Raw genomic sequence first — 21,983 nt, 5'->3', positions numbered from 1 at the left:
TCATGACGTTCCCAGGATGTTCTTGGGTCTCGTCTTCATCTCGACTCTTTTAAACGAGTAGCGCTCTCCAGTCCGCCCGTCTGTCAGGATGTACCACGTGCCCCAGTAGATCCCATTGGTCACTCCGCTATAGCGCCCCCTATAGTAGCGTCCGTTGAGGTTTGCAGCTAAACACGCGTCGAACCACCAGCCTGCCCCATAGTATTGGCCACAGTTCCCGGCAGCGTATCTGTCGTTGTCCCTGTCAAAGGTACTGAAGAATCTGCCGTCATGGTTGTAGCGTTTACTGTAGCTAAGGGCATTTCCAGCATCTCCAGAAAACTCCTTTGCTGTCAGACGAAACCTGTAGAAAGATTGTCACAGTCATATAATTTCACACTTGATTGCAATACTAAGGAATAAGTTTGATACCAAATTTAATATCACAGTGATTATGAAAAAATATGTTAGACAAAAGTCATTTTCAACATAAGATAATGGTACTTTCTTTATGTTGCCATGTGGTGAACTATGATTCGAATTAACATGCAAGTTTTTGTTGTAAAATAACTAGTAACTTCTAATGACTTATTATTTTTATTATTAAAGGTGCACTGTGTAACTTTTTGATTGGTGGTTTGTCACCTGCTTATTTCTATGGATATGCCATTGTTCTGCCTGAAATGTTCCTCAGTATGACAGTAAACAGCTCTTCTAGCTCAAAAATACAAAGTAAAACAGGCATTCTGACTGTGAACGGGGTTGCCTCTCCACAGATCTGACCTGTAACTTGGTCTGGTTTGGTCTCCATGAAGATAGAAAGGTTTAATACCATACTGTGAAACATTCCAGACAAACCAATAGCATCTCCATGGAGAAAAGCATTTGACGGACCCTCCACCAGAAAAGTTACACTTTGCACTTTTAACAGAAATTATGAGGTTCAACATTTGTCAATTTGTCTTGGATATAACTTATGAAACTACAATGTTACATTCTAGAATCTGACATATAACCCGCTGGGAATGAAGAAGACATTGAACTTTGAACTCTTGTATTTACGTATCCCACCTCTGTGCCTCCGATGCCACTCTGAAGTTGCTGTAGGTGGCCTGTCTCTTTTGCTGGTGCCAGTCCTCCAGCTCTATGCGGAGCTGGTGTTGCCCTGTTGCAGTAAGGGCGCACAGGGCTGAGTTCCCCAGCCAGTGCTCCCCCAGTGGGCTCCCGAAGCCCTCTCGATACTCCTCCCACGTCCTGTTGAAGTCCTCTGACCCATCGTAACGTGCTTGGATCACTGTCCACCCACCGTCCGCTGCCTCCATGTCGCATTTAGCCTGAGACAAAACAGGGGAAAGAGATTGCGTTCATGTTATAGAAACTGATTATGTCATAATCTTAGATGGTGAGCAAAAGCCTATGAAACTCAATGGGACATTTAATGATTTACGGTAAAAAAAAATTTATTCACACATCATTATTGTGTATCATATTATATGTGTTGGGAATTGGGTCAGCAAACATTCAGTATTTATCTAATGTCATAAAGTTCTTTCAACTGACAATAAGCACACCTTTAGGGTAGAATAATGACAATACTTTCTGAAAATAATTTCACTTTGGTTTATGTTTCTGTTTGTTTTTGTTTGCTGTAGTGCCCATCAATTATAGAGTAAAACATGTGAAAAAGAACAGCAATCTGACTGGTAAACAGCAAATTCCCCATAGAATTCTGACCTGTCCTCCAGCTCAGTTTTACTCTACAGGGATTCTTGGATGTTGTAAACCCATCCTATTATCGGGTCCACAGATAGCACGGGCGTGACTAAAAACAGAGGAGTGTTGCGTGTTTTATGAGTGTGATGTGTCTGAAATACCTCGAGAGCTGGGCCATGCAGGTCAGGCTGGATGGTGTAGATCCCGTTCTCTTTGATGCCAAGCCTGTAAATCTCTGCACAGTCTTTGGGATGCAGCCGCTCTAAAGGAGGGACTTAGGCACAAACGAGACAGTGCTCTGTCACAGAGGGTCTATTGGACTGTGATGATGGAGGATAATGTAATAATGTGTATGGATGATGTGTGATGTTACCTGTGGGAGTGTGCTGTGTGATGCTCTGCAGGAAAAGCAGCAGGTCCTTCTCTCCCTCTCGTCCCACTGCTGCGCTCTCTAATAGAATATACAGTCATATAACTATCAGACACATTAGATTAGAGTTATGTCAAATATACCTAAACTACTGTTGGTTTCATTTTCAACAAACTTTTCTCCCCTGGAGTGAAAGAAGTCCTGTCACTGAGTATCTCTGCCCACTACAAACCTTTCTTTTCAAAAGCATTTTATGTCTGCCTCTTAGATTTATACTTTATTGAATATTTTCCTTCTGACTTCATGTGAGTTCTTACCCAGTCTCTTGGCCATGGCCCCGAGCGCCTGGCTGTGACAGTGAAGGTCACACTCTGTCAGCACCGCTGCCATCAGCGACAGAATGGCCCCCAGAGAGTCCTCCTGGGGCCCGTGACTCCAGGGGCCCCCAGTTTCCTGGACAGAGCGCATGCAGCGCTGCAGCTGAACCAAACGCTCTTTGACTCCTGTCTGCACACACAGGACACCACAGTCTCATGGGATAAAGGAGTGAGTTGAAGTAGAACCTTAGACTGTGCTGTTGTAGCTATTAGGTGTAATGACAACATGATGTCATGTGGACTGTCTGTCAAATGTCCCTCACACTTACATCAGCCTGTGTAATAATGCCACACCTGTTCACTATGAGCTCATTACAACCAGCTGATGTGGACATTTTTAAAGCCGACCTAATTTTATCTCATCTTTGATTGTCAACTGCCACCGCACCAGGAGGCGGAGGTGGTGCCAAGTTTAGAGCCACAGTCCCAGGAGAGGGGACCCATGGCCCGTGCCAGAGCTCACTCTGAGCAGCACATGTGAATAAACAGTCTGGGCTCAGACAGCTCTCTGACCACTGAAAGACAATACTCTCACAGAAGTGACTTACTGTCATTATGGACCTATGCTATCATTTTGCACTTTATTCAGTTTAAATGTAAGACAGTTTATATGATTTGAAAAACCATTGTATTGGGCACTTACCTTAGTGTGAGTGTGACTGACGTCCTGTCTCTGCTCCATCCTCCGCGGTGCGTCTGCCTGGAGAGTCCTGCAGCTGCCTGTCCCGGGCTGACCCTCACAGGGCCCAGGGACCAGAGCAGCCACCAGAGCCTCTCTGCAGGAGGGCTGAGTGCAGGTAGGGGAGGCCTGGGAGGGCATCATGGCTCCAACCAGCAGAGACAGGAGCAGGAGCATCCCACACGCTCCAAACAGCACAATAGATACAACAGAAAGTCACTCCACCTCAGAGCTGATGTTGCTGCTGCAGCCTGTGTGTCCTCTGTGCACTAAAGCATGTCCCTTAGAAATGGGTCTAAACTGTCTAAAGGCTGTGCTCCTGTCTGAGGAAGAGCCTGGTCTCAGGTCATGTCCTGGTGCTGTCGGCTGCTCACTGTCTGCTGTGAGGGTCCTTTGGCTCAGATTCCTAGATAAGTGTCTGACATGGACCAATGCACCCACCCCCTGACGCTCACAATCAGTGCATCTCCCTGTGCACACTCAACAATCACATAGTGAACAGTGCAACAGGCTGCACTGCTGTTTAGTTTTGGAGTTCTGTGGGCATTATTAGTATATTCATTAAAATTTTTTGCATTCCCACACCATTACCTCTCATAAGCCCATGCATTGACCTGGATGCTCGTCGCTGCTTTAGATCATCTTCCATCTTCTGGGCACTTATCCTGTGTCTCACTTCCTTTTGTGTCTCAGTGTTTGTGTTTACACAGAGGTCATAAAATGGAGGGCTCAATAGGAGCGAGAAGGCAGGAATTCTTCTATAAACAGCCGAGTTATTCCAGGTATCAGGAAACGGCACAGGCACACTTCCACTAACAAGGTGTGCAAACAATCTTCTCGACAGGAACTCTCTGTCTGAATGTAGGGACGAAAGTGAACATGATGAATCTGCTGTGTGAAATATTTGTATGTCATTCAGTGTAATGAGTATAGTGAGGAGGAACTGTTATTTTATAAATGTTACATTTGTTGATACCATGAATAAGGAAAATAAGTACAATCTTTCATCCAGATAGATTAACAGATGTAACCACCCTAACCCTAACTTCTTAATTTTTTTTTTTTTTTTAAACATCAAAGCATACAGATTTTTGTTAATTATTGGTTTAAAGACTACAAAAAAGTGGCACAATCTATTCAGTTAATACTGATATCTGTTCTTCATCTTGACTTCCTTTTGCATTCACAGTGTTGAGCGAAATGTATTCTGTTCATTAACAGGAGACCACTCACCTGTCTTTGACCCCTCTAACATCACTGAAGTGTGTCCTTTCAATTCTGAAGAAAACCATGGCTGAAATTATATCTTCAATAATATGGCACTGCTCTGCCCTCTAGTGGATGAAACAACACTTTTTACACACACTTGCTAGTAGTACTTCAAATTCAAGTACTGAGAGCACAGAGCCCTGTGCATAGAGTTCCAACTGCCTCCAACTGGGACGAGACATTTTTTAACAAAATTCGACAAAATGGGACGTAAGAACAAGACAAGATGAGATTTTGACATAATTTATAATAAATAAATTGGTCGATGCAGTTCACAGATTTGGCCTCAGTATTTCTTTTTTGTGGTTATAGTAGCCATGTAATGCCCAAATGTAAATATCTCACAAGATCTACAGAAAATCTCACAAGATCATTTTCCTCATGTGTGCATAGTCTTGTGGCAATTTTCTCACAAGATCTTGTCCCATCCCTAATCCCCACTGCATGTTGTCCAGTTTATTGTTTTCAACAGAAACAAGAACTGGGAGACCTGTCTTCACTATAGAGTAAGCAGTTATCATGGAGCACCCCAATATCAATATTATATTGGAGTTCAGTTGTCGAACCCATACTTTTTACCACTTACAAACGCTACTTTATGGTTAGGTCAGACTACATTACTGTATATAGATATTTGCCTATCTTACATGGTATTTATTTCGATAGAAAAATCAGTAATATATAACTTAACAATTATTTAATTTCACTTTTATTTTGGACATTGAATAACAACGATAATGCGTCTCATAACACCAAAAATACCCTGTTATCTTTGCTATCAATTTTGAGAGAGCTACCGGGAATATGGGCTTGGTTTGGCTATTTACGCCTGACGTCATGACGCAGGGATGTTTGGAGGAAGTGAAAGAGGAAGAAAAAGCGCAGGAGCAGCGGGGAGCTCGGCGGCTGGCATCCTTCTAGCAAAGTGCCAAATTTCTCCTATACTTTAAAGGTTTTTCCTCATCTGTTTACATTAGCACTTTACTTATACTAAGACAAAACGCGTGCTACATGTGACAGGACTTGCCAAAGTAGCCGCATCCTGTAATCTCGCCTCTTGAGCCCGCTTGCCTCCGTGAAACCGAGTTGAACAAAACAGCTAGCCGTGGTTAGCCTGCAGAGGGGTCGTCTCTAGACTGCAAGACTGACAGTAAGTGCATCATGTGACTTTTATCTTCCTTGGGGATTGCTTTCCTTGCTTATTTAGTCACGTTTTTTAACCATCTGATGCTAAATATGCTACAGATTGTATAGCAATTGATGGAGCGGTCTTGTCAAAGGGTAAGTTGTCAAAACGAGGCCGATTTGTAGCTCTTTTTTTAGTCGAATCCGAGAGGAAAGAGTGTCGGTAGATACAGCCAGGAGTCTTTGTAATAAACGATTTGCTTGTCCAACAACATTCATGTTTAAGGATTTGACCGGAGGACATGTTGATTATTGTTCAGAGTTCAGAGTAAAATCAAACGTAAAATTACATTACATTATGAATCTGAATTTTACTTTCAATTTAATTTTTTGCCTACATTGAGAGAATATTATTAGCATCTGTTTTCGTTTTCTTAACCAACAACATCAACAATGTTTATGTCTTGTAAGTCCACCCAAGCTAATATGGCACAAGTTGCTTTTCATAGACTATAAATATATATATATATATATATATATATATATATATATATATATATATATATATATATATATATAATTTCAATGGATTTTTAGTCATTTGCTATGATGTCTATTATGCAAGCCTATACACTGCAATTCTTTGAAAATTTGCCACTCTTGTATTGTCATAGCTTCATTGAAATACTAATATTAATACTACCATGAACTTCTTTTTCTCTTTTTCTGTTGTACTGTTTATTGACATTTAAGGCCACCCTTTCTCTATATTTTATTTTACCTTTATCTATATTTAGCCTGCATCAGCATGGTAAATTCTCATATTATACAGAAATATTCCGGGATTTTCTTGCTTGACTCAGGACCAACATGTGACTGTTGTCAAAGACTTTCCAATGTTTTTCTGTGACTCATTATTCGGTTGCCATGTAGTCTGTCAACTGTCACAACTTGTCAAACCAGTTGCTTGTGTCTGGTGATTGGTGAGGTAATGTTTAGAGAGTTTTCAAACAGCAGTCTATTGAAGATCATTAAACAACAGTATTTACAAGACTGACCAGAGCTGAAACTGAGGAAAAATGGAGATACAGCACTGATTGTATAAAAATCGAGTGATTGGTATGGGTTTTTCATGGCCAGTGTTGATATCGATTGTTTGCAACCCAGAAAAACAAAGGCTGATAAGCTCTACCAATATTTTGGGAACAATATAAGGACAATTTTGATTATTTTCCACAAATTATGCAATTTTAATTAACTGCAAAGTCATTCACAAACTGTTTTACTATAAACTATTGTAGTCACATTTTGTACAGTACCCTCCTTGTACTAAACTGTTCAAACAAGGCTTCATGCCTGTTCTTTACTAAGCAAAACATTTCATCTACCCAGTGTTAATTATACTCATGAATAAGTTGACATGTTTTGGGTTTTTTTTGGTCACAAGTCTGTATTTACAAAGTGGCAGTCAGCCCACATTTAGCATACAGAAAGATTTTTAAGACGCATACATTATAATAAATACTATTTTCATTTAATTTAATTTAGTATTATTTGTATTTTTTTTTTGTGGCTCGGTTACTGGATTCTTCCACTGTAAAATGTAACTTGTAGATGTGTAGTTTCACTTTCCTAAACTACATAATGTTTTAGCTTAAGGAAATGTACAGACTTTGGTTGGATCAATAACCCAATGTTGTAACTGCATTGCCTGTGTCTTGTTACTTATTGGTAATTCTACCCCTTAAAATATGGTGGTTTCTTGAGGTGTGGACAATATGACTTTTCAGACGATTATAGCAGTCCAGTTAGGGCTGCAACAATGGTGACTAGTCAACTATAAAAAAAAATAGTATTTTGTAATCACTATATGGACTATACAGACCCTAAAACACATAAGGAAAGACCGTTTTATATCAAAGATGGTGTTATTAAAACAAAATTTCCATAAATAATACCCAGTTTCAGATTTTTATTACAAACACATGTGAATACAGTGTAAAATGTATTCCACTCATTCACGCACAACAGTTAGGCTTATTTTCATTTTTAATCTGCTCATTTTGCAGCATTTTAAAAATATTTTTTAAGTTTTTATTATACATGATTTAATCAATATTAAATTTAGCGTATCTGCAAAACAGCAATTGTGATACACCTTTGATGTATCTCCCATCTTCTTACAAAGTTATATGTTTTACTGTCCCTTTAAGATGTGTAACAGTCTTCTGATTAGATCCACATTATCAGCGCATAATTCAGATGTCTCACTGTTTTATTGTCATACTCTGTGCAGACCATGTGATTTTGGTGACAGCTGTTGCCCTGTCATAATAATTACTATATGAATTTATAGCTCAATAAACTACAGAAGAAACCATTTTTAGTAGTCAGTATTTATCATATATATATTTATCGGGGCTTTTTACCATTGGAGCTTTACCGTCTTAAAACATGAAAAATAGAACTAGTTCATTTTAACTGGTTGTGGTGGTTCAAAGTTATTCCTCACCTACCTTATTTTTATAAGCATTTCAAAACTCTTGGAGTCCAGAGCAAAGTTTTGCCTTGACATAAGGCTTACAACAACACGCACGTCCTGATTATTTTAAAATAAAATGGTTTGTAATTAGATGCTGACAGCCATACATGTAGGTCTACTTTTGACCTAAAGAGCTTTAACAGCTATATACAGTAATTTTAAATATCAGTACACATTTACACATTGCATTTTGTGTTTTTTGCACTATTTATTTATTGCAGCTCTTGTTTTATGGGCAGGGGTGTAATGGGCGTGATATGTGAGGGTATGCTGTTCACCCAATTCTCCCGACATGAGATATAAAAAATAACAAATATAAAAAAGCTACTAACTTAAATGTCAAAATGGAACTATTGGCAATTATGAAAGCAACCTGCATAGGCTCATGATATCTGCAGTACTGTCCTATAGTGACTTAAGACATGAGGGACCAGGACTGATCCCAGGACTAAACCAGGACTGATCCCAGGACTAAACCAGGACTGATCCCAGGACTAAAACAGGACTGATGCCAGGACTAAACCAGGACTAAAACTGTTTATGGGTATACTTTGGGAAACAGTCATGAGATTTGTATGTATGCTATTACTGAGTTTCAGAAGACATTACAACATTTTATAGGACAATAATTAAATACATTGGGGGGGCAGCTGAAATGAATATTGCTAAAATGCAGATTTCTGTTGCAGTACCACAAATTCTAGAGGCTAGTATTAGAAATGATCAGGTTCAACATGTGTGAATGTATTTTTTGAATATTTACTTGCAAAGTAGAATGTAATGAATAGGGAAATCTGTCTCCTGCCCACTGGGAGTATGATAACATCACATTGTAGAATCTGAAAAACACCTGTAAGGGTTAAAATATCATCTGAATCAAGCAGTTTAATCAGTGGTAGTTTCTTATGATATTTTAAGAAATAATATATTGTTATCATGACAGGCCTAATGTTAGACTCCATAGCTCCACAGCTCTTACAGGAGTCAAGTGCATGTGAAGAATGTGAGGGCTGTTACATCTGCAGGTTTGACTTGTAACTCGAGAATCTGTGGTTTTACCGTCAGGAAGTGAATGGATAGATGTCAGTGGTGCAGAGACGTGATTTCCATGACAAACATTCCTCCTGTTTGTTTGTAGCAGTGATTCTTTTTGTTTTCAGATGTTTTCAAAATCAGATACAAATCTATACTGAAACTTGTATCAAAACTAGATACTCATTTGAGCAGGTATCAATGCTAAAAGGGGACACAGGACAGAAATTTACCTTTCTTGAATAACTTCAGAATGATCTGAAGCTGTATCAGAACACTATCTGAGTTTTACACCAAACTAGGACAGTGAATCGCATTCAAACCCAAAATGCAATTGCATTTTTTTTTGCAGTTGTCAAATCTTAAAGGCTTTGGTTTAGATCAGAGAATGCCCACAACAATACATCCTCCCTTGTAGTTCAACCCACCATACTCTATTTGAATGGAAGAGGGTCTTGGAGCACCTGAATCTTCACATTCAAACCATTTTATCCCATGGCCAACTGCTTTCAAAAGGGCTCTGACTAATGTCCTTTTATTTTCCATTATGCAGTCCAAGTTTCACCCAAATATTTCACACAATGTTATGCAATACTTTAATCCTATTAAATGCTCACCATATTTTCTATTATGTACGTGGGTAGTAGTAATAATATTTTCTTTATATATTTTTTTTGTAGACTATTGATACTTTGCAGTGGTTTGTGAAGCTAAATGAAAGCACTATTGTTAGAAGTTCTGTTACTCAAGTTGGACTTAATTTCAGCTTCTTTTTTTAACACACAGTCTCACTAGAAAGAACTGATTTAGTTGGAACTACAACAGGTTAGTTCAAGTCTCTCACACATAAACCTGTTGCCAAGTTGCCATTAGTCAACAGTTTTTCAGTAGACGCTCATACCTTTCTGTTGAATATTAAACACATAAATAAGACCGTGAATGCTTGTACTGATCATAGGCTTCTAAAAATAATTTTTAAATCCATTTTGTATTTTTCTTGAGTTTTCTTAAAACTTTTGAGGCAGTATTTGCTCATGTGTGCATTGTGTCACCATGGTAACTGCTGAACAGTCTGCATGTAGAACACGGAGAACACCCCCAGCATCATGTCACTGTGAAATATCAGTTTGTAAAGCATTGTGTGTAGAAATAGTGTCAAGCGAGTTTAGGTATTTGAAAGAAAGCTTGGATTGTTTGAGCTTGGATAAGATAAACTCTTAGTCTTTACTTCACCAGCTCTTTCACAACTGAGCTATGAAAGCCACACAAACGGGAAGAAGAGTCAACAGACCAGAGAGATCAGGAAATGAATGTAATGTATTGTATTATGAAAACAATATATAGGAATATGTACTAATACTGCCAAGAGATGACTATTTTTAAAACTTAACAGAAATATGTTTATAATGGAGATATTATCCACTGAATGTGATCTAAACATAAAAGGGACTTTCCAGGTTTTCTTTTTTTGTGTTGGGTAAATGTTGACTTGATTGGGAAATAAATTATATGATGAACAAAGCTCTGTGAATAACCAGGGCTGTCATGATTATAGTTAACCAAACAGCAATTTATTTTTCAATTAGTTGATTAGTGAAACAATTATTTATATTGTACTTTTTTTGTATATATTTCCAAACAAATACAAGTTCAAATTTGGTGACTGAAGACTTCTAAATAGAAACTATTTACAAAGTGTATTGATACTTTGCAGCTGATGTCAGGAACTTTCCCCTGGGTGGTGTAAAGCTAACTGAAAGCACTACTCTGTTAGAAGCTCTGTTACTCACTCTTATTCTTAATCATAATCTGACCATAAAGAGCTAAAACAGGTGAGATGATTAGTACGCTTAAAATTCTCTCACAGGGAAAATTACAGTCACTAGCTAGCTTTTTCAGTGACCCTTTTTGTCAAAACTCAAACGCCTAGGGTTAGGGTTAGGATCATGAACGCTCAGGCTCCTGAAAATTATTTGTTTTAAATCCATTTTGTATTATTCCTTGAGTTTTCAGATTATATTTAAACATTAGTAGCAGTTTTTGCTAATTTGTGCATTGTCTTACCTGCAGTGTGATATCACCGCAAAGTATCAGTTATTAAAGAAAAACTGAAATTATTTATTGATTTTATAATGTCACTCTCTGTGTATGTGTTTTAGAGACTGATAATATATATATGATAATGATAATATGGTAATCATTAACTGGACTCTACAAATGACAACTAAGAGTGGTCACAATTAGTCGATTATGCATCCTATTACATACAATTTTGTGATTGAGAGTTGACAAACTTTGTAAGCCAGTAAGCTATAGGTGTGCCCTAAGATCATGTAACTGTCCAAACTAGGTCTTGCTTATCTATATTAACATCATGTAATATATTATGTATTTTCAACCAATTTTGTGTGCATTTTTTTTAAGTGTACAATATTTGGCACATTATTTCTGTGGTGTTGTAGCCAAGACTGATGTGGTCCTCATGATTTGCACATGACTGGAATGACTGGTATTTGAAGGGACAAGCTGCCTGCACACTTCTGCTCTCAATGTTTACCAATCTGTCCGAGAAACAACACCTATGCTATAAATCCCAATAATTTTGATTTATTTATTGTTTCAAGCTTTATTTTATGGTGCATTGATCCTAAAAATCTCGATGTCTATTTGTCATTACAGCTGTGAAAAAATGTCATCGAGGAAGAAGGTGCTGTTGAAAGTCATCATTCTGGGAGACTCTGGGTAAGTCCTGTTCACCTGTCTAGAGGTCAAGTGTTCAAATGGAAGGTGGAGGGAAAGAGGAGGAGGAAGGGATTAGAGTCTGTTTTGGTTTTGCTTTTTTACTTGTTTACAGTATCAAATGTTATGGCTAAACATGATTGTGACTTAATGTTATAGTCTGCTGATTTGGCAATTTTTTTTTTGTAGAATCCTGTAATTTTCAGTCGTTTTCACACATGTTCCTGCGCTCTGTGGACCGACCTCATTGTGCACTAGATTTAGTTCTGTTTACTTTGCCTTTGGGTTGGTCTGGTTCACATGCACCATGCATCATTCACCTCAAACATGCATCTTGAGACACGAGAGAGTCCTGCCAGCTAATCACTGTACTGTGAATCAGTCATGAACAATTCAGAAGACTGCCAAGACCAGTTACTCAGTTGATGTAAAATATTACATTAAGACACACATTTTGGAACATTCATATGTCTCTTGTCTTGCTGTGGCAGGTTTAGTATGTTTTTTTTTTCTCCTCTTTTTCAGTGTGGGGAAGACCTCCCTCATGAACCAGTATGTGAACAAAAAGTTCAGTAACCAGTACAAAGCTACAATAGGAGCCGACTTCCTCACTAAGGAAGTGATGGTGGATGACCGACTTGTTACAATGCAGGTAAATAAAAGGACATGAAATAGATCATTTAAAATAAATACAACATTTTTATGCCTTGATTAATTACTTTACACACTCACCCAGATAAGTTACAGAGTGCATTTAACCCATTGACGCCGGATGCTGCGCTGCGCAGCGCTGAGTCCCCTGTCGGTGTTCCGGATTATCTGGCGATCAGCGTAACTGGTAAAGGCGGGGCTACATCTGGAAGCATGTGGGGCGTGTCCTCCTCTCGGTTCCATTCACTCCCATAGAGAGACGCAAAACTGCTGGAGCTGTATTGTCGCGTTAAACCTTCTGTATCGTGGCATATTATTTCCCCATTGAAAAATAATCCAAATGTATCCCGCACATGTTCCCATCAAGACCTGATTTGAAGTAACAAACGTTGCTCTTTACTGCAGCGCATGAACGCGCTCAACCACTTGATCTGGTCGCTGCTCCAGACGCTCCTATAACAGGTGCTATATCACTATGTCGTGTAACAAATAAACATGGTCAAACACAAATGTTGTCTTCACTGTCATGGTCACTGTCAGCATTTTTGTCTTTGACCATGTTCGGGATGCATTTGGATTATTTTTCAATGGAGAAATAATACGCCACGATAAAGAAGGTTTAACGCGACAATACAGCTCTGGCAGTTTTGCGTCTCTATGGGAGTGAATGGAAGCGAGAGGAGGACACGCCCCCCCCCATGCTTCCAGATGTGGCCCAGCCTTCACCAGTTACGCTGATTGCCAGACAATCCGGAACACCGACAGAGGACTCAGCGCTGCATTGCGCAGCATCCGGCGTCAATGGGTTAAGAAAACCTCATTGAATAAAGAATGAAGACAAGATACGATATGGTAATCCCCCAGCTAAGGTAGTTCTGATCAAGCCTAGCTCTTGCAGCATTGAAGAAGGGGGCAAATGCAGAGGGCAAATGTCCCACCGGGGTCAGTAAAGTGTACTTCTCATTGTCCAGATCTGGGACACAGCAGGGCAGGAGCGGTTCCAGTCTCTGGGTGTGGCTTTCTATCGTGGTGCAGACTGCTGTGTGCTGGTGTTCGATGTGACCGCCCCAAACACCTTTAAGACCCTGGACTCCTGGAGAGATGAGTTCCTGATCCAGGCCAGTCCTCGAGACCCAGAGAACTTCCCCTTTGTGGTGCTAGGCAACAAGATCGACTTGGAGAACAGACAGGTGAGACGTGGAGTCAAGTTGTTTTAATAAGGGGTTATAAGTTACTTCTATTCAAACCTTTCCTTTACAGTTGGATAGTTGTTGCTCATACCAATCTGATCATTAGCCTTTTTTTAAACCATCAGTGTTGTTGAATGCTTCAATACTGATTTCATCACAATAATATATTCAGTTTATCGCAACACAAAATAATGTTTATTTTGTATATTACAATGTCGTTTTAATAGTTCTAATATAGATCTAGATAATTCTAAAACTATTCAGGAGTGGTCCAACTTGATTTGTTCAGTCTTAGTACTTCACATGAGTATCTAATTTTGGTACTCTTTTAATTTTATTTTGTATCTATTTAAGTATCCCAGTATAATTTTTTTGGCAACCTTACGAGAGGTAGAGGTGAAAAAACAGACGACAGCTGAATAACTACCACCTTGGTAACAATACAGTTTTAAACAAATGTTAAGTATGTTGTTTTTATTTCATTTTCATTTTTATTTCATCTATGCAAATCTCAGTTTTAAATCTATGGTGAGTTCAAAAGTGTGTAGAACTATCTAATACTTATAGTTTCTCCTCTGTGTTTTATAGTTGTTATGTTTATGAGAATTTTCTGTTAGCATAGTCCTTAGTTAAGACAGTTAGTTTAGTTAAAATTTTCCTTCAAAGTCAAATTTTTTAACACTTGTTGCATCATATATGTGTCACCTACTTCAAGATAATAGTGCTAGTTTTACTATACCATTATATTTTGTCAATTTGTCCCTATGTAATGTCATACAGTATCGTCCCTGGTCCTAACTTGACTCCATATGAACATTCAGGTGACGACCAAACGAGCCCAGGCCTGGTGCCAGAGTAAGAACAACATCCCATACTTTGAGACCAGTGCCAAAGAAGCCATCAATGTAGAACAAGCATTCCAGACCATTGCACGCAACGCCCTCAAACAGGTACCATACAATACTATACTGTTGTTAATAATGTTACACTACGGCTGGGAAATATTCTAAGACCATGTGGTTATCATTTCAGTTTGATCAATATTCATGTAATCTTAACACTTTTCTATTGATTTCAGGATGTAACTAAACATGTCTACTTTCATTGTGAAATATTAAATGCCAAAACCCGTACTTAAGTAAAAATACAATTACTCCAAAATAATAGTAAGCATAAAGTTGTGCTCCAAGAAATTACTCAAGTAAGAGTAAAAACATATTGACAATATTTTGATTTTTATGTAACTGGATGCACAAAAGCTTTTGTTAGTATTCATAGTGTGAAATGTAACCAAAACAAAAGTTATTAATAGGCTTGAGTAAATGTAACTATGTTCTATCCACCTCTGCCTTAGTATACTTAACAGAATGTAGATAAACATATGATTCTGATGGATTTTTACTGTAGTCACAAAAATCTATTTAACTTTCACTTAACTTTTCACTTTGCTTTCACTTTTTGTCTTCACTGTTTTGTCTTGCAGGAAACAGACATGTCGGTGTACAATGAATTCCCAGATCAGATCCAGCTTGGGAATGACAGAGCCAAACCTCCAGCGGAAAGTTGCAGCTGCTAAGAGCCCGGACCTGTGTCTACTGTCACCTGCACCTTTACTCCTGGGGAACAGTGCCCCCTACTGGTCTTCCTCCTTCAGCCATTCCACCACAATCACAACAACCTCCTATGGATGTCACCTTATTTCTTATTCCCACTTTCCACACTTCAAGTACCCAAAGAATCATACAAGAGAAGACGAAAAGGCCTTATAATACATGGCTTTTGTGCAGTTTTTCTTCTTGCAATGGCCAATGTTGAACACAAGATGGCGTCGTATTGTTAAAGTGGTTTCTGGGACTGGCCCTGTAATGTGACAAAGATGTTGACTAACTTCAGCATCCCATCTTATTAACTCTTTCCCACTTTTTGCTTATTATTGTCAATATAAATCAAATTGAGTTATATATGTTTGTATATATATTTTTAGTTATCCAGTGTTGTTTCTGAGTTCAATTTGAACCATGTTTTTTGCACTTTCTTTTAGTTTAGAAATGAAGGGATGGCTGATTTTGGGCAACGTCTGCCTCTGCACATTTTTAAATTAAGCTCTGAACTGTAACAGTTACTTATAGGGCTGCGCAATATTGGGAAAAATACAGGGGTTTACTTAAAGGTGCTCTAGGAAACTTGTCAGGTAGAGGGTATGCCACTTGCTTGTCTCCATGGAGAGATTATTGCTTTGCCTGGAATGTTTCAGCATATGGCATGTAATGTATCTATTTCTATGGAGGTAAGTAAATACAACTAAACCAAGTTATAGGTCAGAACTGTGGAAAGGTGACCAACACACACTAAGAATGTTTGTTTTTCAAGGTATTTTTTAGCAATAAAAACACCTGTGATTGAGCAATAGATCAGTAATGCAACATTGAGGAAAACTTGCAGTCAAAGCAGTGGTGAACCCTCCACCTGAAAAGTTCTATAGTACACCTTTTAAAATGGGTTTACAATTCCTGTGGTTTGTAATGGTGGTTTGAGGTTCAGCTTCCAACATGGAGACATTTTTTGAAAATCTAAATCTAGCCTATAATGTAAACAGTAAATAAATAGTAAATAGTACTTTTTCCACATTTGTACATAATTGTCTTGATAAAAACATGCACCAAATATTGTGCAGCCCTATTTATAAACATAAAATATCTCGTACACTTTTTTTGATTGTATCTTTAAGGCCTCACTTCATCATGAATTAACTCCTTATATATAAATATGTACGTTTTATGTAACATTACCTGAACTGCTATTACTGCTGTATGTTCATCCAAACCAGTGCTTTGAAATGTCAAACACGCACTCACTTGTCCAAAAATGTCCTGTTTTGTTTTCACTCTTCTCGCTGCTTGTAGCTCAGGTTGGCGCCATATTTTTACAGGTAAATTGTGTACTTTGGTGTATTATAGATGGTAAAGGCTGACTATATTAACAAATTAAATGTTCTCAACTCTTCATAAAAAGGTTCAACTTTCTGCCCTGTTATTACTCGATCTCCTTATGTAAAATCACCTCAATCTCAATGATGTGGACAAAGAAATTGGGACGACAAATAAAACTATTGAATAGAAGTGTTGGCTTTGTAATTCATTTTAGGGTAGATAATTTAGTTAATTCTTTATATTTATTTACTTTGCGTTTTTATAGTATCCCTGTCCGAAAAATACATACTACAAATAATTTGCTTTATGTGTTATTTAGTTGTTGTTACTGTTATGTGTTTTATGTATTCTTTTTTTAAACACACATAACAGATTTAATATTTCTTTTATTTATACCTTTTTTGTCTGCCACATCTGCGCTACTTCCGGTGTAGCTACTTCCGCCTTACGCCTCTCCTCCTCATTCACAGAGATGGTAAGAAAATGCCAATATTGATTTAAATCTGATCATTTGACCTTGATCTAACGCCTGTAATGTTCTTTTAAAATGACTCGTGCTTACATTCTCGTCTTTTCAAATATTAAAATGCGTTTTGATCCGCTAATTTTATTTAGGCTAGCGTTACCTGGCTAACATCGTTAGCATTGGCTTCCTGTCAATGAAAAAAACATTATTCTAAGACCAAAAGCGACAGCGATTTACATGTTATTTCGCTTATACACACACATGTGGCCTTTGATATTGCAGTTGTAATTTCCACAGGATATTGTTTGGAAATGAACTTATTCAGATGAGAGAAATGACCGTAGTCTTCATTAAAACCACGGAAAACGGTATTCTAGTGTAATCTTGTATTCACTTGTAGCTAAAAGAATGTACTTTCTCACATTTTCTGGTACAAGTCCTTAAACCTAAATCTGTATTAATAAAATTTGAACAGCTGCTTCTCTAAAGATAATAGTAGTTTTTTTTTCCTGTTCCTCCTGTCCTAGTTCCTGGTTATAGCATATGCTATGTGACTCAGTTTAACTAAGCTTACTTAATTTGGACATGCTGCAAACATACATATTTAACAGAGAGAATCACTGGTCTGATTAGGTTCTTAGACTGAGCTTATGCCCAGTATGTCAGGTGGTAGAGTTGTAGACGATAAGGCTTCTGTTATCAGTGCTGATTAATAGGTAATGTGAAGTATATTCACAGACCTTGATTTAATAGTGTATTTTACAGTCCCCCAAGGCCTGTCAAGAAATGTACTGTATCAAATTATCATTCAATATATGAAAGATGGAACAATAATTTTTTGGGTCAATATGTATTGTGAGTGTCTTTTCTTTGTGCTTGTGGGGAGTTTTTGTTCTTTTTCTAACTTCGATTAGATTTGGTTGAGGGTTGAATAAATAATTCTATGACTTTTTATTGTAACTACTTCAGTATTTTATTCTGCTTTTTTGTAGCTAATTTTGTAGCTAACTGTGCTGTACGTTTAGAGTAGTTTTGGGAGTAATCCAGCTTTAGGGTTACTGTATCAGTTGTATAAATTTGTTTCAATATTATCTTTTATCGTATTTTCCTCAGCTATATATAGGTCTCCAAAACGTGTTATTAAAACAGGCCTAAGCCTTCCTTTCTGTTTTTTCAGACGGCTACATTGCGCCCGTATCTGAACGCGGTCCGGGCCACGCTGCAGGCTGCTCTGTGCCTGGAGAACTTCTCGTCTCAAGTTGTGGAGCGGCACAACAAGCCTGAGGTGGAGGTCAGGTGAGGATGACTTAGGACGACCTCTTAGGGCTGTTTCATGTTGGAGCCTGTGATCAATATGAGCATTCATGGTCCAGTTTAGGTGTTTGATTTTCAACAAAATGTTGAGAGAGACTTAATCAAAAGCTGCTGACTAATGCTAGGTAGCTTGTGAGTGTAATTTTTGTGAGACTTTTTTAGAGCACAAATCAGCTCCCTCTTGTAGTTCCAACCAAGTTAGCTCTCTCTGGTCAAGTTACATTAAAATATCATATGCACCACTCATCATTCACTCCAAACCCACCATGAGCCACACAAACCTTGAGCCATCACTTCCATTACCCTGATGTTAACAGTGTGTGGACTGTGTGTGCGTTGTACAGGAGCAGTAAAGAGCTGCTGCTTCAGCCTGTCATCATAAGCCGAAATGAGAAGGAGAAGGTTCTAATTGAGGGCTCCATAAACTCTGTGCGAGTGAGCATCGCTGTCAAACAGGTCAGACACAGGACAAGGGAGAGTGTGTCAGACTGATATAGTTTAAACATATTGATATAAATAATGTGAATGTGCCACAGGCCGATGAGATCGAGAAGATCCTGTGCCATAAGTTCATGCGGTTCATGATGATGAGGGCTGAGAACTTCTTCATCTTAAGGAGGAAACCAGTCGAGGTAAATATACACATACACTTTTGGGTTTATTCTGCTGTACTTACTTTTAAACTGAGGGCTCTCAAATATATATATTTCCAAAGATGGAAAAGGTCACAAGGTCATTCTACACTGTACTATCTTGTGGTTTGGGTTAGGGTGTGTCTTGTCTTATCTAATTGTATTATTCCTTGTTGTGTCTTTCATTGCTCAGGGCTATGACATCAGTTTCCTGATCACAAACTTCCACACAGAGCAGATGTACAAACACAAACTGGTGGACTTCGTCATCCACTTCATGGAGGAGATCGACAAAGAGATCAGTGAGATGAAGCTGTCGGTCAATGCCAGGGCCAGGATCGTCGCCGAAGAGTTTCTCAAAAATGTGAGTTTTGTTGTAGTTTATTGTGACAAATGTCTACCATACTGTCTACAAAGGGATATATCAAAGCACGAGGATCATATGAATTGATACCATTTTAAATAGAAATGCAATGGGATTTATAAAGTTGAGAAAATTCAGACAATTTTAGCATGTGGCTGTGGATCAATGACATAATGATTATTGTGTTCTGCTGAAATTATTGTATTATAACACAGCAAGATACAGCTCATTATTCACTCTGCCTCTTTAAATTTGAACTGAATGTCAACAATTATAGGGTGTGACTGTCGGCTCTATTTTTGACTTGGTACGGTCAATATATTAAAAAATATAAATCATTCTTCCAGCTTTATTTTTATCCAAACAATGATGAGTTTATACATGTGATTTCAATTTTTGTTTATTCTAATGTTCTAATGTTATAATCTGTATTTTTTTCCCCTTTCTGTAGTTCTAATTGAAAAAGCCCCAAACCTACATTCCTTTTGCCACGTTGACCGTCGTCTGTGGAGCGCTCACGAAGAAGCCATTCTGAGACAAACTTCAACAAGAACTTTCAAGTTTGACCTTTACCCCAAACCCCTGTGCTCACCAATAACATTCACATTTGTAAATAATAAAAATATCCACATTAGACATTAGTTTTTCTGCCTTACAACACAAGTACTTATCAGGGCAGGTCCTTAAAGATATATTTTACATATTGAGCACAGGGTCACATGTGTTTGTTATCAAATAATTTAAATGTTTTTTAATATATAAGAAACTATAATAAACTTCATTTCATTTTGCAGTGTTAGACTTGAACACAAACCAAAAATGCATGTTTGGAAAACGATTTCGACCCTGCTGTAGATTCAAAAACAAATGCTGTGGACAAAATAAAATCATTATTCTTTGTAACTGAGTTTTGTTTTTTATTCAGTCTTTTTACCGTAGTTATTCTAGGTAAATTGGTTTAATTTTTCATCTTATAGCTCCAAAGGAAATTAGTTCTATCACAAGAACTAATGCAAGTCTAAACAGGACTAAACCATGACTTAACATTGGCAAAAATGTGAATGGACTCAGTAGCCTTGTGAAGATTAAATTGTGTATATATCTAAGCACAACTTTTGTACGTCCAAAATTCTCTTTACAAAGACCTTCTGAGACCAAAATGGCAAAAGGAAAACGAGTAATGGTAAAAATACATTAAATTGATTTGAAAACAAAAAGTGGACAACTACCATGCATGTGTGGTTCTTAATGGGCCCATATTGCGCTCTTTTCTGATCTACTTTATAATGTTTCCTCATCACAAACATATCTGGAGTTGTTTTATTTCATTCACATGTTTAACAAATAAATCTTGCGTATTTGGGCTGAGTTCTCTCTAACTGAAAACACTGTTCCATGTTGTGAAGCGCTTCACTGTGTTTTAATCTCCCTACACCTTCACTAATCATTTTGGTAATTTGAGCCCTGGACTTACCTTTTACCTTTAGTTCAGTAGAGATTGGCAACTGTTAACTTCCAAGTCTTCCACTATATGACACCACAAGATGGAACAAAGCATTTTGAGCTTTGGAGATGTGGGCAAATAGTAAAGGATTACTTAGACATGTGAACTAAACAAAACACAACTCTGCGTATGTTTTTGATGAGGTAATGAGATTCTAACATGGCTTAAAGCTCCTAAGAATCAATTTTGGTTAATATGGGATTTTTAAGGCATACTATTTTGGATTTTTTTATTGCCATTGAATGAAGAAAACTTGAATTACATTTACTCCCTCTGCTGTGCACAGTCAGAAGGAAGACAGCATTGTGATGTTCATTGCTTTTATAGCCATAAAACCCCAAACCTCTGTGGTGTATTTGAGCTCTATTCATATGTATGCAGTGTACACACATTGCACAGATTCATATAAAGCAAAATATAAATTATAATGGCAATGTTTGTGTAAATAAAACATAAACAGTGTTGGGAGGGTTACTTTTAAAATGTTTTCCCCTACAGATTACAGATTACATACCCCAAAATGTAGTTTGTAACGTAATCCATTAAATTGCTTAAAGTGAGTAACGTAATCTGAATACTTTGGATTATTTGATATTGTCATGCTTTTTATAACTACATGAATGTACCAACCACATCCTGAAAATTCATGTGCATTCTCTTCAAATTGTCTGCTGAGCCCAAGTCTCCATGAACAGACTTTTGTTTACTGTAGAGAAGCAAAGACTAGGAAATCTTCACATGAGATGTTTTGTCTGATAAAAGAAAATAAAAAGCCCAGTCTTTCCTTAACCATATTAAACATATTATTGATAGAAAAATGCTTTCTATTTGAGATCACTGCTGCCCTAAATTATAACCACCTACTGTTAGTATCATATTGTTAAGTCCTGGTTCAAGTCCTGGTTTTGCCAAAAATGTGAAAACAGGAAAATTCCGCCATGTAATCCATTTATTTCAACAAAGTAACTGTAATCCAATTACCACTCCTGGAAACAGTAACTGTAACTGAATACAGTTATTCATAGTTTGTACTCTGATTGCTGGTACATGTATTCATTACTCCCCAACACTGAACATAAAACATAAAAAATAAAACATAGATGCATA

General features: G+C 37.7%; 3 protein-coding genes across 4 annotated transcripts; 2 read left to right on the top strand and 1 right to left on the bottom strand.

Annotated features, from left to right (window-relative positions):
* si:ch211-157b11.8 (fibroleukin) lies at nucleotides 1-3,319 on the bottom strand (the record flags this gene model as incomplete). Its single annotated transcript, XM_020933851.2, has 6 exons — nucleotides 1-343; nucleotides 1,051-1,313; nucleotides 1,854-1,966; nucleotides 2,066-2,143; nucleotides 2,380-2,569; nucleotides 3,083-3,319. Coding segments are annotated over 6 exons (1,224 nt in total), but the record flags the coding sequence as incomplete, so codon positions are not given.
* A 1,929-nt stretch (nucleotides 3,320-5,248) lies between these two features.
* LOC110168390 (ras-related protein rab7-like) lies at nucleotides 5,249-16,785 on the top strand. Of its 2 annotated transcripts, none has more exons than XM_055160177.1 (6): nucleotides 5,249-5,537; nucleotides 11,766-11,828; nucleotides 12,351-12,477; nucleotides 13,448-13,666; nucleotides 14,488-14,616; nucleotides 15,150-16,785. In XM_055160177.1, the coding sequence occupies exons 2-6, from the start codon at nucleotides 11,776-11,778 to the stop codon at nucleotides 15,240-15,242; spliced, it is 621 nt and encodes a 206-aa protein (XP_055016152.1). In that variant the 5' UTR covers nucleotides 5,249-5,537; nucleotides 11,766-11,775; the 3' UTR covers nucleotides 15,243-16,785. The 2 variants fall into 2 exon arrangements, with proteins under 2 accessions (XP_055016152.1, XP_055016153.1); XM_055160178.1 differs by lacking the exon at nucleotides 5,249-5,537 and adding an exon at nucleotides 5,650-5,668.
* Nucleotides 16,786-16,991: 206 nt separating this feature from the next.
* On the top strand, nucleotides 16,992-20,275 carry arpc4 (actin related protein 2/3 complex, subunit 4). The gene is made up of 6 exons (XM_020933831.2): nucleotides 16,992-17,071; nucleotides 18,240-18,358; nucleotides 18,721-18,832; nucleotides 18,913-19,008; nucleotides 19,202-19,372; nucleotides 19,824-20,275. Exons 1-6 carry the CDS (start codon nucleotides 17,069-17,071, stop codon nucleotides 19,827-19,829), a joined length of 507 nt encoding a protein of 168 aa, XP_020789490.1. The 5' UTR covers nucleotides 16,992-17,068; the 3' UTR covers nucleotides 19,830-20,275.
* The last annotated feature ends 1,708 nt before the right edge of the window (nucleotides 20,276-21,983 follow it).

This window comes from Boleophthalmus pectinirostris, unplaced genomic scaffold, assembly GCF_026225935.1.
Source record: "Boleophthalmus pectinirostris isolate CB_2022bp ecotype Guang Dong unplaced genomic scaffold, ASM2622593v1 HiC_scaffold_3, whole genome shotgun sequence".
Classification (NCBI taxonomy): Eukaryota; Metazoa; Chordata; class Actinopteri; order Gobiiformes; family Gobiidae; genus Boleophthalmus; species Boleophthalmus pectinirostris.
This window is presented reverse-complemented; position numbering and strand designations above follow the sequence as displayed.